This window comes from Hyperolius riggenbachi, chromosome 9, assembly GCF_040937935.1.
Source record: "Hyperolius riggenbachi isolate aHypRig1 chromosome 9, aHypRig1.pri, whole genome shotgun sequence".
Classification (NCBI taxonomy): domain Eukaryota; kingdom Metazoa; phylum Chordata; class Amphibia; order Anura; family Hyperoliidae; genus Hyperolius; species Hyperolius riggenbachi.
Window position 1 is genome coordinate 132914968 of NC_090654.1, and position 14538 is coordinate 132929505.

Below are 14538 nucleotides of genomic sequence, written 5' to 3' on the forward strand. Positions count from 1 at the left end.
GGGGTATATGTGCCCAGTATATTTAGGCAGGGGTATATGTCCCAGTATATGTAGGCAGGGGTATATGTGCCCAGTATATGTAGGCAGGTGTATATATGCCCAGTATATGTAGTCAGGGGGTATATGTGCCCAGTATATATGTAGTCAGAGGTATATGTGCCCAGTATATGTAGTCAGGGGTATTTGTGCCCAGTATATGTAGTCAGGGGGTATATGTACCCAGTATATGTAGCCAGGGGTATATGTGCCCAGTATATGTAACCAGGGGTATATGTGCCCAGCATATGTAGTCAGGGGTATATGTGTCCAGTATATGTAGTCAGGGGGTATATGTGCTCAGTATATATGTAGCCAGGGGCATATGTGCCCAGTATATGAAGCCAGGGGCATATGTAGCCAGGGGTATATGTCCCAGTATATGTAGTCAGGGGGTATATGTCCCAAGAACAGGTAGTCAGGTGTCCCCCAGCAGGAGGGGAGCAGTGCAGTGGAAGGAGAGCTCTCCATCCCTCGCCCTCCCCTCCAGAAGTAACGTGCGTGCAGCCGGCAGCGGGCGGGAATTACCTCTCCTCGTTCCGGTGCGAGCACTCCACTGCCGCAAGTCTGGTCTGGTCCAGACCAGAGCAGCGGCACGCAGATCCAGCGCCGGAACAAGGAGAGGTAAGTCCCGCCCGCTGCCGGCTGCCCACACATTACTTCTGGAGGGGAGAGCGAGGGAGGGAGAGCACCCTAAGGTGAGGGAAGGGGGGGAGATGGCCCCCCTTCTCCACCGCTGCTCACAGCTTTCCTTCCACTGCGCTGCTCCCCTCCGAACATGGCAGGGTGGACGGCGTCCACGCTCGGGAAATAGTAAGTGGACGCCGTCCACCCGTGTCCACGCACCCCTGCCCAGGTCACAGTGAAGTTGGATTGGAATGGGGAAGGCAGAAAACCTATGATTTGGCGGCTAAATGATGCATTGTTAAAAAATAAGGAGGTGGTAGGTAGAGTTAGGGAGGAGTTAAAGAATTATTTTTTATGGAATTCCGGGGGCGAGGTGGCGGAACCGACAGTCTGGGAGGCCCATAAGTGCTACATAAGAGGGATACTTATCCAAGAGGGAGCGAGGAGGAAGAGAGAAAGAGAAAAGGAGATCGAGCAGACTTTAGACAGGATAAAGAGACTAGAACAGCAACACAAAGGAAGGCAAGAGGAAGAAGTCTTGAAGGAGGTAATAAAGGAGAGGGAAAGATTAAAGGAACTTCTGTTCTTTAAGGTCAAAAACATAGCTTTAAGGTGCAAGCGCACTTTTTATGAATATGGAAACAAAAGTGGATCAATGTTAGCTAGAGCACTTAAGAAACAACAAAGAAGTAATTATATCTCTTGTATTAAGGATGAATGTGCAAACAGATATCATAAGCTAGAAGAGATATCTCAAGTATTTTGTGAGTACTACACTAAATTATATAATATAAGGGGTGCAGTTGACAAAGAGAAAGAAGAGGAAAGGAAAAGGAAAATAGGGAAATATCTGGAACAAAGTGGCATGCCCAGACTGTCGGAAGAAGAAGCCTCGTCCCTGCAATTCCCAATTACAAGTGAGGAGGTGAAAAGAGCACTTGGGCAGTTACATAAGGGTAGGGTGCCAGGGCCGGATGGTCTAACTACAGATTACTATGGGATATTTGAAGAACAACTAATGTGGCCTTTGGTAGAGATGTTTAATAATAGTTCAGGGGTGAGATTTACGTCCCGTATGTTGGAGTCCCACATTTCGGTGCTGCACAAGGAGGGCAAAGACCCGCTACAATGCCAGAGCTATAGGCCTATTGCATTGTTAAACGTAGACATAAAAATATATGCAAAAGTGTTATATAACAGATTATCCCCATATATGAAGGGGCTGATCCACACAGACCAGGTGGGATTCATAGGAGGCCGGGAGGCTAGGGATAATACGATCAGAACGCTGGATTTGATCCAGTGGGAGAGGGCTCACTCCAATCCTGTGGTGCTGCTGTCAACAGATGCCAAAAACGCATTTGACAGGGTGGAGTGGGCCTTCATTGAGGGGGTCTTAAGGTACGTAGGGATACAGGAAGAGATGAAAAATATGATTATGGCCCTGTATGCCCAACCGAATGGAAGAGTTAAGGCTAATGGCGTTCTATCTGGCTCCTTTAATATAAGGAATGGGACTAGGCAGGGATGCCCTCTCTCGCCACTGATTTTTGCACTCTCATTGGAGCCCTTCTTGTGCAGAGTGAGGGGGGACTCCAACATACGGGGCATAGAGGTGGGGAAAGGCGTACATAAAGTGGCCGCGTATGCGGATGACATGCTGTTTTACATTAGGGAACCTCATAATACCTTGCCAAATCTGCTTAAAGAATTTCGGGTCTATGGCTCCCTGTCAAATATGAAGATAAATATGGATAAAAGTGAGGTGCTGGGTGATGGACTTGGGGAGGAACAAGTGAACCAATTAAAAAAAAATGTCCCATTTAAATGGCAAGAAAGGACTCTTAAGTATCTGGGGGTAAGAATAGCCTTTACCGTAGAGGAATTGGTGGAATATAATTATATACCTATGTTAAGACAAATAAAACAAGACCTGAAGAGTTGGGACCGTCCACAGTTCTCATGGTTTGGAAGAAATGCTATTATAAAGATGAGTATACTACCCCGGCTGCTGTATATATTCCAGACTCTCCCTATACCGATTCCCTCCTCTTTTTTTGGGACACTTAGAAGTATGGTGGGGAAATTTCTGGGAAGGGGGGAGAAAATGAGAGTAAGCTATAGATTACAAACAACGGAGAGGGCTAAGGGGGGACTTTCAGTGCCAAATTTCAAGAAATACCATGAGGCTGCAACCTTGGTGAGAGTAGTGGACTGGCATAAGCATGCGGAGGATAAAGAATGGGTAAAGTTGGAAGAAGAGATGGTGGGTGGATTAATTAAAAATATTCCATGGTCTGCGGAAAGAAAGGGGGAAATAGAATTGGGTATGGGCATGCTATTGATAAGACACACACTGAGGGTTTTCTTCAGAAATAGAGGGAGGACAGGGGTCTCTCCGTGGCCTACACCCATGATCCCAGTGTTGGGAAATAAGAATTTTCCATTGGGGACACGACTATGGAAATACTGGGAAATGGGAAAAGAGATGGAATTGAGAGCCCGGGATCTAGTGAAGGAGGGGGAGTGGATAGAATTACAAGAAATAAGAGAACAGAAGGAAAATGGGAAAATAGATGAAAGGAGCTATCTCCAATGTAAATTTTTCTTGGCATGCTGTGGCACGAAAAGTGCCATGAGCAGAGCACTAACGCCGTTTGAAGAACTTTGTGGGGGAAGAGATATGAGGGGGGGAATACTTTCTAGAATATATGATTTATTAAGGGAATCGGAAGATCCAACAATGGTAATAAGATCAAAGTGGGAGAAAGACCTGGGGAGAAAATTTACGGAAAGACAGTGGCAGAGGGTGCTAGAATTATCTAGTAAATCATCAATCTCTCCAAGTGGACAGGAGGCAGGGTATAAAATATTTGTAAGGTGGCATTATACCCCAGTAAGATTGAACAGGATGTTTCCAGGGGTATCGGAAATGTGCTGGAGATGCGGGGAAGAGAAGGGTGATTGTATGCACATTTTCTGGGGGTGCAAGTTGATAGAACCATACTGGGCCCAAGTAAGAAACTATATAGAACTTATTGAAGGGATTAGGCCACCGGGAGACCCTGCTTTCTATCTGTTACATTGCAACGATTGGCCCCGGAAAAAATACGATAAATCCTTAATGAGATTCTTGATAAACGCTGCACGGATTTTGGTAGCAAGGCACTGGAAGTCCTCTCTGCCCCCCTCTATAGAAGAATGGATGAGAGAAGTGGAACGGGTATGCAAAATGGAGGAGCTGACTGGTTATATCCAAGAGAGGGGGGAGGTATATGAGGAGAGGTGGAACCAATGGGGGGAATTTAAACATACACAGACTTATAAATCACTAAGAATAGAAAACTGAGAAAGAAGGGTACCCTATAGACGATTGGTGACAAATTGTAAGAAGAGTTGGAGGAGGAGAGAATTGTGCGGAGTGACCCGGGGTTGGGGGGGGGGGAGGGTTAAGGGTGAATGAGATGGTAAAAAATGGGACATAGGGGAGAAGGAAATAGAGCGGGCTGGGGTGGGGCAAGGCAATATAAACACTAATACAGTTAAGGGGAATTTAGGAGGAGAGGCCGTCTATCATAAAAGCTGCTATAAGGAGGGGGAAGAAATAAATAGCTTATCTAGGAGATACTGTGGAAATAGCTTGAAATGGAGGTATATATATTAGATACCCTGCCCCCCCCCCCCCCCACGCTTAGAATCTGGCGCCTAGTGTAAGTTTTATATATGTAAGAGTTGTATATGTAAGTTTTGTATTTGGAAAAATTTATAATTTATGAAAATGGAAAATAAAGATAATTTAAAAAAAAATAATTACTAGGTAATGCCCAGTGGTGTGATTTTATCTGATTGCCATCTAGAGTCGGGAAGGAATTTTTTCCCTTTTGGGGCTAATTGAACCATGCCTTGTAAGGGTTTTTCGCCTTCCTCTGGATCAACAGGGATATGTGAGGGAACAGGAGGCTGGTGTGTTTTTCAACCCAAATAACTATGTATCTATGAAATCTATTAAAAAATCTATGCCTAGTGTGTGGAAGAATTTAATCCCTCTTTGATCAGAGTTGAAAATTGATAGGCAACTTTAAGGTGTTCAGTGAGGTATAAGAGGTGCTTTCTAACCTGTTCGCAGTCATGGTCTTCATCTTGAGAGTTTCATATTCATGGACACCTAAAGCACAAAAGTAAAAGCTTTGTAAAAATGTGTGTTCAGCTCCCTCAGCACTTGCTCTCTAATTTCAGATAAGAAAAGTTTGCAACCCTTACCAGAGTCATATGAGAATATAGTGAAGATTGGCAAAGGATTAGTGTTTAGTAGCTGTGTAATTGAAGTACAGTAATTGCATGTGCACATCCACAGCAAGGTGTTATTTTTTATAAAATCCTGGTCAATTTGGAATTATTAAAGAAAATTCTTGTTGTGGGTTTACAATACAGTCCAGGTTTGCTGGATCACTTATTTTCTCCAGCCCAGTAGGACTGACCCACTATTTAGTTCCTGTGTTGTTCCTTCTGCTTGTCTTATCTTTTCCTGGATGCATTTTCACTACATAAACAGATGAATTTCCATACACTATGGAAGCTTCACTTACTTTTCTGGGTGCTGTGCATTGGGCAATTCTGGTAAATTGGCTCTGGTTGCAGATAGGTGTTATTCAGATTGCTGGAAATAAGATAAGAAGTGATAAAACAAACTTACTTTAAGGAGGAATCACAGTCAAAAACGAAACTGAAATCAACAGAGCATACCTCAGTATCAAGGTGCACATTAACAATCCAATTTCCTAAATTATACAGCGTTCGATCCGATCATTGTGATCGATCCGAAGCAATTGTTTGGACCCACTGACTGGGGAAAATGATGATAAATGATCCGGTCACAGTAAAAAGAATCGTTCCAAAATTTGGATCAATGTCCAGATCGATAGCATGATCTTCATCGTTGATCATTTACGGCACTCGATCTGATCGATTGTACGGTTGATTGCTCAGGAGATTGTACTGTTAATGAGCACTTTAAATCAATTCATCATTGTGAATAAAAAGCTTTGCTTTTCTTGTTATAAATAAAATACATTGCTGCCATGCTTGGACTTCATGAGCCTGATGCACTAAAGTAGGGTAAAGCTGGCGTACGCACTGCAATCTTACCATTACTAGCGCAGAGGGAGCACCGGCCATTAACCCATTAGCAGCACATGTGTTACCACAATAACTCATGTGTTGCTATGGCAACATGTTACTGAAGTAACACATGTGTGTGCCAATAATAGGTTAATGGCCCATGCTCCTCCTGTGATAGTAATAGTAAAATTGCAGTGCTTTCCTTGCGCCCACAACTTAACTATACTTTAGTGCATCAGGCCCCTTGTGCCTATGCCAAAAACTTTGGTCTGGAGAGCTGCTTGTTCTAAGTTTCCTGTTTCACTTTGGTCTCTACTTTGTTCCAACTCAGTAGTACCGCCATAGGCCCCGACCATCACACAGTCTAGGACAGCTGTTTACAGATATTAGACATTTGGTGGCCAAAATAATTGTTGATGTTCATTTCAGATAGCAGCCTGTCTTTACTATCATATACAAATTCTGTGCTCATCAAAATTTCTACCACTTGCTTTGTCCTGGCTCAAAGCTTCCCGCTCCTCCTCCACCTTTCCTTTCCACATGGCAGTTCATGCAGCTCAACCAAGTAAGAATGCAAGACAAATGTATGTACACCATTTTATCTTAGGAACCCTCTTTAGAGGGTAGGAAAAATGACAGACCTTTATGGTGGTCCAAAATTGCAGTCAGTACTCCTAGGGTGATGATTTATTGGATAAATAAATAAACAGTGCATTTTGGTTTGTTTTAAGAGGTATGTAGCTCTGTGGCTGTGACCTTATCCTTGGCCTGAAGATATCAAGCAGACAGTGGAATACAGAGTGATGTTGCCATACTGGCAGATGACACAAAATTATGAAGAATTAGACGTACTAAGAAGGATAGTGACATTTTACAACAGGATTTCAAAAGCATGGCTATATGGGCAGACAAATGGCAGATGAAATGTAATGTATATAAATGTAAGGTTATGCAGCTTGGACACCAAGCTTGGACATCAAATGGTAGAACACCATATATAAAAAAAATGGCTTACAGCTGGGAACATCAGGCTAGGTGAAGGACTTGAGAATACTGGTTGATAACAATAAAATTCTGGGATGCATAAAACTGGAAATACAATAACACGATGCTAGTATAGCGCTCCCTCCATATAAATCACTTGAGAGGCCACATCTGGAGTGTGGTATACAGTTTGGGGCATTACACTATAGGAAGGACATTGACATACTAGGCAACTAAGCTAATTGGGGGGGGGGGGGTTCAAATACTAAGAAAAGTTAAACAAACTGGCATTTTTTCTCCTTGTTGAACTTGATGGACAGAAGTCTTTTTTCAACCAAACTATGTGACTATGTATCTGGCAGCCCAGTACTTCTTTATTGCTTTCTTATTTTGGCCTCTGATGCAAGGATAAAGTGGGGGAAAGAAAGGGTCTGAATGGTGGTGGTCCAAGGGAAAGGAAATGTAGGTCAGCAAAGAAAAAACGTGACAGAGTTTGGAAAAGTGGCCATACTCTTGATTTTTCGGCACATTATATCACACTGGTCAAACCTGTCAATGATCTGTTGTTTCCTGCAAGCCCCACTGATAAACTTTCAATCATTTCTGAAGCCTGGACAGATTACTGATTAAAAGCCAATAGAGTGGTGGGGCCACATAGCTGTGTACTGCTGAGTCACTGTGTGCAGTGGTGTGACTGGTTCATGGTCAGATTTGTGCTGAAATCTAACGAGGATTAAGTGATGCATGGTGGTAAATCAACCTACACCTCTTGATCGATTGCTTGCTGGGTTGTACTGCAACTAAACCAGGGGTTGATATCTCTTATCCAATCTACAATGAGGATCTGCTGCAGCCTTCTTTCAAATGACACAAATGACAAAAACGAAAGAGTTTCCACATTTGTCCCAGATTATCCAAAGGTAAAATAACATTTCTGGCTTTAATAGATCTTTGGAATCAGTAATGAGAACACCTATTTTTATATAATGTACCAATGGGTGCCCCTGAAAAGTATTCATGGGAAGCTTCTGTGGCTGTTTTGCTACAGTACTGTTAGTCTGTGAATGTTACATGACAGGTTCTCCTCACACCTAACAGCTGAAATAAAGAAGGCCCAGAAGATATAAAAGCGAATGCAGGTTGTAATCATCGTTAGTCATAATTATGTAGTGGTGGGTGGCTGCACCTGGCTCCATTACCTGTTAGCATGCGGATAATTTCTGGCGCACGCAGCATCCAAGTCCAACTGCTCGCAATCTTCAGAATGGTCGTTAGTGACCACTGTGAGTGTGTCCGACTCCTCCTCATCTCCAGCAATGTCTGTAAAATGAAACAAAAAGCGCTCGACAGCTGTTCTTTTTGTGCACTGAACAGATCTGAAGCTCACAGCAGCTGAACACAGGAGGGGCAGTGTGACAAGATGATGACAGGAAAATAAAAACACAATGCAGGTGCGATATGAAAGGCTGTTATTGTACACAGCGTGCTCAGAGAGAGATAACACACAAAGGACTTTGCCTTCAAATTGCCTCCTGAAATATGGCTCCACTGCGGGTGCACTATCACGGGGAACCCTGAAGGAAAATGAGATACTAACTGGCATATGTATTGTCATCTGTGCCTAAGGCACCCTACCTTCCTACATACCATTGTACTCATCTGCAGCTGCACATTGCTAGACGCTTTCAAAGGAACACTCTGTCTGAACACCCAGGCAGACAGTTAAAGCCCATGGAAAATGAAAATCAATGGATGAATTGTATGTCCATACAGAATGTTTTGAATTCACTATATAGCCCTTTGGTAAGTTAACTTATACATAAATACGTTACTTACATGTCTGTTAATCCTTGACTTCCTGTTATTTAATCAGACCTTAAAGAGAACTGAAGATAAAAAGTCAAAACAACACAGGTCATACTTACCTCCTGTGTAGTCTATCATCAATCTCTTTCTCCTCTCCTGCGTCCCATTTGTCCACTGTGATCAATGGGATTCTCCATCCTCCATTTTAAAATGGCCATTACCCCCTAACAGCTTCCTGGTCAGCACACTGTCAGGCCTGGAACCCACTGCAAATGCAATCGCTAATCGCAAGCGCCAGCATTTTGTATGAGCAGTTTGTAAGCGGTTTAATGAGCAATTTTAAAAAGTGTATCAAATTGCCAGCGGTTGTGTAGCCATTAGTGATTAGCGTTTTAAAGTCTGATTGGTCCTTTCAATGAATTTTAATTTTGTTGCAGTGTGCAGTAACTTGAAAACGCTAGCAAAATTGCTCCGTGCAGGTTTTGCTGAGCGATTACGCCAGCGATGATATACTTTACATTGAAGCGCTAATGCTCCCAAAATGCTGCATTTCCTGCATTTGCGATTTTCTGAATAGCAATCGCTCCAGTTGAAGTTGCCCGATCTATTAACAGTAGCTGAGCGTTTTTACAAAACGCTAGCGTTTTCAAACGCTCCAAAAATGCTCTGAAAATCGCCCTTGTGTGTTCCAGCCATTAAACTGTAATATCGTCCACTTGAGCCATAGGGAAACATGGACATTACCTTGCACATTCAGTTGTAACTGACAGTTGCTGATATATAACTGACAGCAACTGGTATATTTCAGTTCTGACAAAATATTGTCAGAACTGGAAGGGATCATTGTAAGAAGAAGATGGTGAGCCTTTGAGAGGAACTGATGGTGATGCTAGTATATAATATTCATTTGCAGCTACATCATGTGTTTATTTTAAATAATTTTCCTCACTTCAGGTTCCCTTTAAAGACATCTCCAAGTGGTCTTGACAAACTGACATTAAGACTACAATATTACATGCTGTTAGTCAGTTGTGATATGTAGCTACACGCCCTCAAGGGTGAAGATATTTAATATAAGGCCCCATTTACATCTGAAAGTAGCAAGCGCTACCGTCTTGCGCGGGTGATTTTACCGCGATTTGCGCTGTAAAATCCCTGTACACTCCCGCGATTCCCAATGAACGTGATCAGCGCATGTTTAAGCACTGTACCGCGATCGGTCGAGAATCACGTTTCACGATTGCCGTTAATCACAGAAAGTCTGTGATCGGCGGCAATCATGGCAGTGAGATCACTGCCATCCTATATAATAATCCCTAAGTGTCCCTGCGTCATCCTGTCCCTGTGTCCGTGCGTTTGCGCTACTGTGCTTGTGCAGCACTGACAGCCGTTGGGACAGGAGGACGGGGCCAGGGAGTCAGTCGGACAGGTGCGTGCGTGGCAGAAGGGTGTTCGCACGGGCAGCGGACATGTGCGCGCGCATGCGCACTGACTGGTGGCGGTGGCGGCAAGAGACCTAGAGCCCGTTTTTAAAAGGGCTTAGGTCAACTAGTATAGTTATAATTGCGCTAGTGCTTTAAAAAGCATAAGCGCTACAGCGATTAGCGGGACTCACCCGTTAATCGCCCTAGTGAGAACGGGCCCTTATTGATGTGGACTGCAACAGAGCTAAACTGACAACCATCATGAGTGTAATATTGTGTATACCTTCTGAAGTCACATCAATGATATGAATGATATACTGTAGTCGCAATTATGTGCATTGTAATTTTTTTATTTGCTCCAAGCAGAAATAATGGAAAACATATATACAGTGGGTTGCAAAAGTATTCGGCCCCCTTGACGTTTTCCACATTTTGTCACATTACTGCCACAAATATGCATCAATTTTAGTGGCATTCCACATGAAAGACCAATACAAAGTGGTGTACATGTGAGAAGTAAATCGGAAATCATACATCATTCCAAACATTTTTTACAAATAAATAACTGCAAAGTGGGGTGTGCGTAATTATTCGGCCCCCTGAGTCAATACTTTGTAGAACCACCTTTTGCTGCAATTACAGCTGCCAGTCTTTTAGGATATGTCTCTACCAGCTTTGCACACCTAGAGACTGAAATCCTTGCCCATTCTTCTTTGCAAAACAGCTCCAGCTCAGTCAGATTAGATGGACAGCGTTTGTGAACAGCAGTTTTCAGATCTTGGCACAGATTCTCGATTGGATTTAGATCTGGACTTTGACTGGGCCATTCTAACACATAGATATGTTTTGTTTTAAACCATTCCATTGTTGCCCTGGCTTTATGTTTAGGGTCATTGTCCTGCTGGAAGGTGAACCTCCGCCCCAGTCTCAAAGTCTTTTGCAGTCTCCAAGAGGTTTTCTTCCAAGTTTGCCCTGTATTTGGCTCCATCCATCTACCCATCAACTCTGACCAGCTTTCCTGTCCCTGCTGAAGAGATGCACCCCCCGAACATGATGCTGCCACCACCATATTTGACAGTGGGGATGGTGTGTTCAGACTGATGTGCAGTGTTCGTTTTCTGCCACACATAGCATTTTGCATTTTGGCAAAAAAGTTCCATTTTGGTCTCATCTGACCAGAGCACCTTCTTCCACATGGTTGCTGTGTCCCCCACATGGCTTGTGGCAAACTGAAAACGGGACTTCTTATGTTTTCTGTTAACAATACCTTTCTTCTTGCCACTCTTCCATAAAGGCCAACTTTGTACAGTGCATGACTAATAGTTGTCCTATGGACAGAGTCTCCCACCTGAGCTGTAGATCTCTGCAGCTCGTCCAGAGTCACCATGGGCCTCTTGACTGCATTTCTGATCAGCGCTCTCCTTGTTCGGCCTGTGAGTTTAGGTGGATGGCCTTGTCTTGGTAGGTGTACAGTTGTGCCATACTCCTTCCATTTCTGAATGATCACTTGAACAGTGCTCCGTGGGATGTTCAAGGCTTTGGAAATCTTTTTGTAGCCTAAGCCTGCTTTAAATTTCTCAATAACTTGATCCCTGACCTGTCTTGTGTGTTCTTTGGACTTCACGGTGTTGTTGCTACCAATATTCTATTAGACAACCTCTGACGCCCTCACAGAGCAGCTGTATTTGTATTGACATTAGATTACACACAGGTGCACTCTATTTAGTCATTAGCACTCATCAGGCAATGTCTATAGGCAACTGACTGCACTCAGATCAAAGGGGGCGAATAATTATGCACACACCACTATGCAGTTATTTATTTGTAAAACATGTTTGGAATCATGTATGGTTTTCGTTCCACTTCTCATGTGTACACCACTTTGTCTTGGTTTTTCATGTGGAATTCCAATAAAATTGATTCATGTTTGTGGCAGTAATATGACAAAATGTGGAAAACTTCAAGGGGGCCCGAATACTTTTGCAACCCACTGTAGTTCAAATATAGCATAGCTAACAGATGCTAGCCAAAAACAGAGACAAGATCTGAAAGGACCACCCACTAGGCACTGCCATGATTTGACACAGTGTTGGTATGAATTTTATCTCACTATTTAAAAATGTAGATTTTTAAAAAAAATCTATGCCTACCAAAATTACAAAGGGAGCTTTCCACAACTTATTGAACACAACTTATTTGTATATTTTGTTTTTCTTTGCTTTTGGTAGGCTTTAAAGTGTAATAAATATAATAATAATAATAATTTCTAAGCTGTCCACTGTATGTACCGTATGTGTCTGTCTGCCCCAGACATGCCCTCTCCTGCCCCGCTTGTCACTCACTGGCTGTGGCGCTGTGGCCGTCTTCCCCATACACGCCACCGTGATTGGCCACATCGCTGATTGGATAGTGTGCACTACATTTAGAGAGCTGGCATGGCAAGAGGGTGCTTGATATGTCCAGAGAGATTGCACACAAACTCCTGCCCCACGCAGCATCGCATGCATCACCACCTAGAGCTAAAATTTTAAACAATTTCCTCCAGGACATACATAAGCTCTCTCAGCAGGGAGCACATATGTACTGACAGTGAACTGTGAACAGCTGTGTAAAAAGTGGCCACTTATGATAAAATTTGCCAAACGAACGTTTACAAAAATCTCCTCAGCAATCCGATCAGATTAATTAAATCTATCCAAAAATCAGATCAATTTTATGATCTGATCGGATTGGTGAGAAGATTTTCGGCCATTAGTGGTCCCAAATGATCATTTCCGATCGTTTATACATCGTTCATACGAACAATCGTTCCTAAACTATTGTTCGTCAAATTGTATCATTAGTGGCCACCTTTAAATCCTGATATGCCTCTAGTTGTGAACTCTCCTACATAAATCAGTCACAGCTATTATGTACAGTATGTCAGTCAACTTATGTAATAGTTTTACGTAATTCATTTCTTTATGTCTTGAAGATTAATTAAAAGTTATATTTTAGTTCTCACTGATGAAAATCGTATATATATATATATATATATATATATTATATATATATATATATATATATATATATATATATATATATATATAAATATACAGTATATACATATACAGTGGCTTGCAAAAGTATTCAGCCCCCTTAAAGTTTTCCACATTTTGTCAGATTACTGCCACAAACAATCCATTTTATTGGAATTCCACGTGAAAGACCAATGCAAAGTGGTGTACACATGAGAAATGGAATGAAAATCATACATGATTCCAAACATTTTTTTTACAAATAAATAACTGCAAAGTGGGGTGTGCATAATTATTCAGCCCCCTTTGGTCTGAGTGCAGTCAGTTGCCCATAGACATTGCCTGATTAGTGCTAATGACTAAATAGAGTGCACCTGTGTGTAATCTAATATCAGTACAAATACAGCTTCTCTGTGACGGCCTCAAACATTGTCTAAGGGCTCGTTTTCACTTGTGGAGCGTGCGTCTCACAGACGCACGCCGGCACTGAGCGGGTGGGCGGGATTGCAGACGAATCCCATCAACCGTGCCATGCACGGCTATGGGAATCGCAGCCTCCGCTGCGAATTCTGCGGGGGGTTCCGGTCGAATAGCTACCGCAAGCGATTCGGCCGGCGACGCCGTTATACACTATGGCAGAGTTTCCCCGCGCGATTTGCCTGCGGGGAAACTCTGCTGATTCGCGGCGGAAACCGCAATAGTGGAAACGGCCCCTGAGAAAATATTGGGAGCAACAACACTGTGAAGTCCAATGAACACACCAGACAGGTCAGGGATGAAGTTATTGAGAAATTTAAAGCAGGCTTAGGCTACAAAAAGATTTCCAAAGCCTTGAACATCCCACAGAGCACTGTTCAAGCAATCATTCTGAAATGGAAGGAGTATGGCACAACTGTAAACCTACCAAGACAAGGCCGTCCACTTAAACTCACAGGCCGAACAAAGAGAGCGCTGATCAGAAATGCAGTCAAGAGGCCCATGGTGACTCTAGACGAGCTGCAGAGATCTACAGTTCAGGTGGGGGAATCTGTCCATAGGACAACTATTAGTCGTGCACTGTACAAAGTTGGCCTTTATGGAAGAGTGGCAAGAAGAAAGCCCTTGTTAACAGAAAAGCATAAGAAGTTCCGTTTGCAGTTTGCCACAAGCCATGTGGGGGACACAGCAAACATGTGGAAGAAGGTGCTCTGGTCAGATGAGACCAAAATGGAACTTTTTGGCCAAAATGCAAAATGCTATGTGTGGCGGAAAACTAACACTGCACATCACTCTGAACACACCATCCCCACTGTCAAATATGGTGGTGGCAGCATCATGCTCTGGGGGTGCTTCTCTTCAGCAGGGAAGCTGGTCAGAGTTGATGGGAAGATGGATGGAGCCAAATACAGGGCAATCTTGGAAGAAACCCTCTTGGAGTCTACAAAAGACTTGAGACTGGGGCGGATGTTCACCTTTCAGCAGGACAACGACCCTAAACATAAAGCCAGGGCAACAATGGAATGGCTTAAAACAAAACATATCCATGT

General features: G+C 43.1%; 1 protein-coding gene across 3 annotated transcripts in view; it reads right to left on the reverse strand.

The window, feature by feature from the left end:
* TTC24 (tetratricopeptide repeat domain 24) overlaps positions 1–14538 on the reverse strand; it is a 118556-nt gene that overhangs the window by 44098 nt on the left and 59920 nt on the right. For all 3 annotated transcript variants that reach the window (XM_068253536.1, XM_068253535.1, XM_068253534.1), the window contains exons 10-12: positions 7965–8085; positions 5250–5320; positions 4780–4828 (exon numbers count right to left, since the gene is read on the reverse strand). In XM_068253536.1, coding sequence (XP_068109637.1) covers positions 4780–4828; positions 5250–5320; positions 7965–8085 — 241 coding nt within the window. The remainder of the gene's footprint in view (positions 1–4779; positions 4829–5249; positions 5321–7964; positions 8086–14538) is intronic.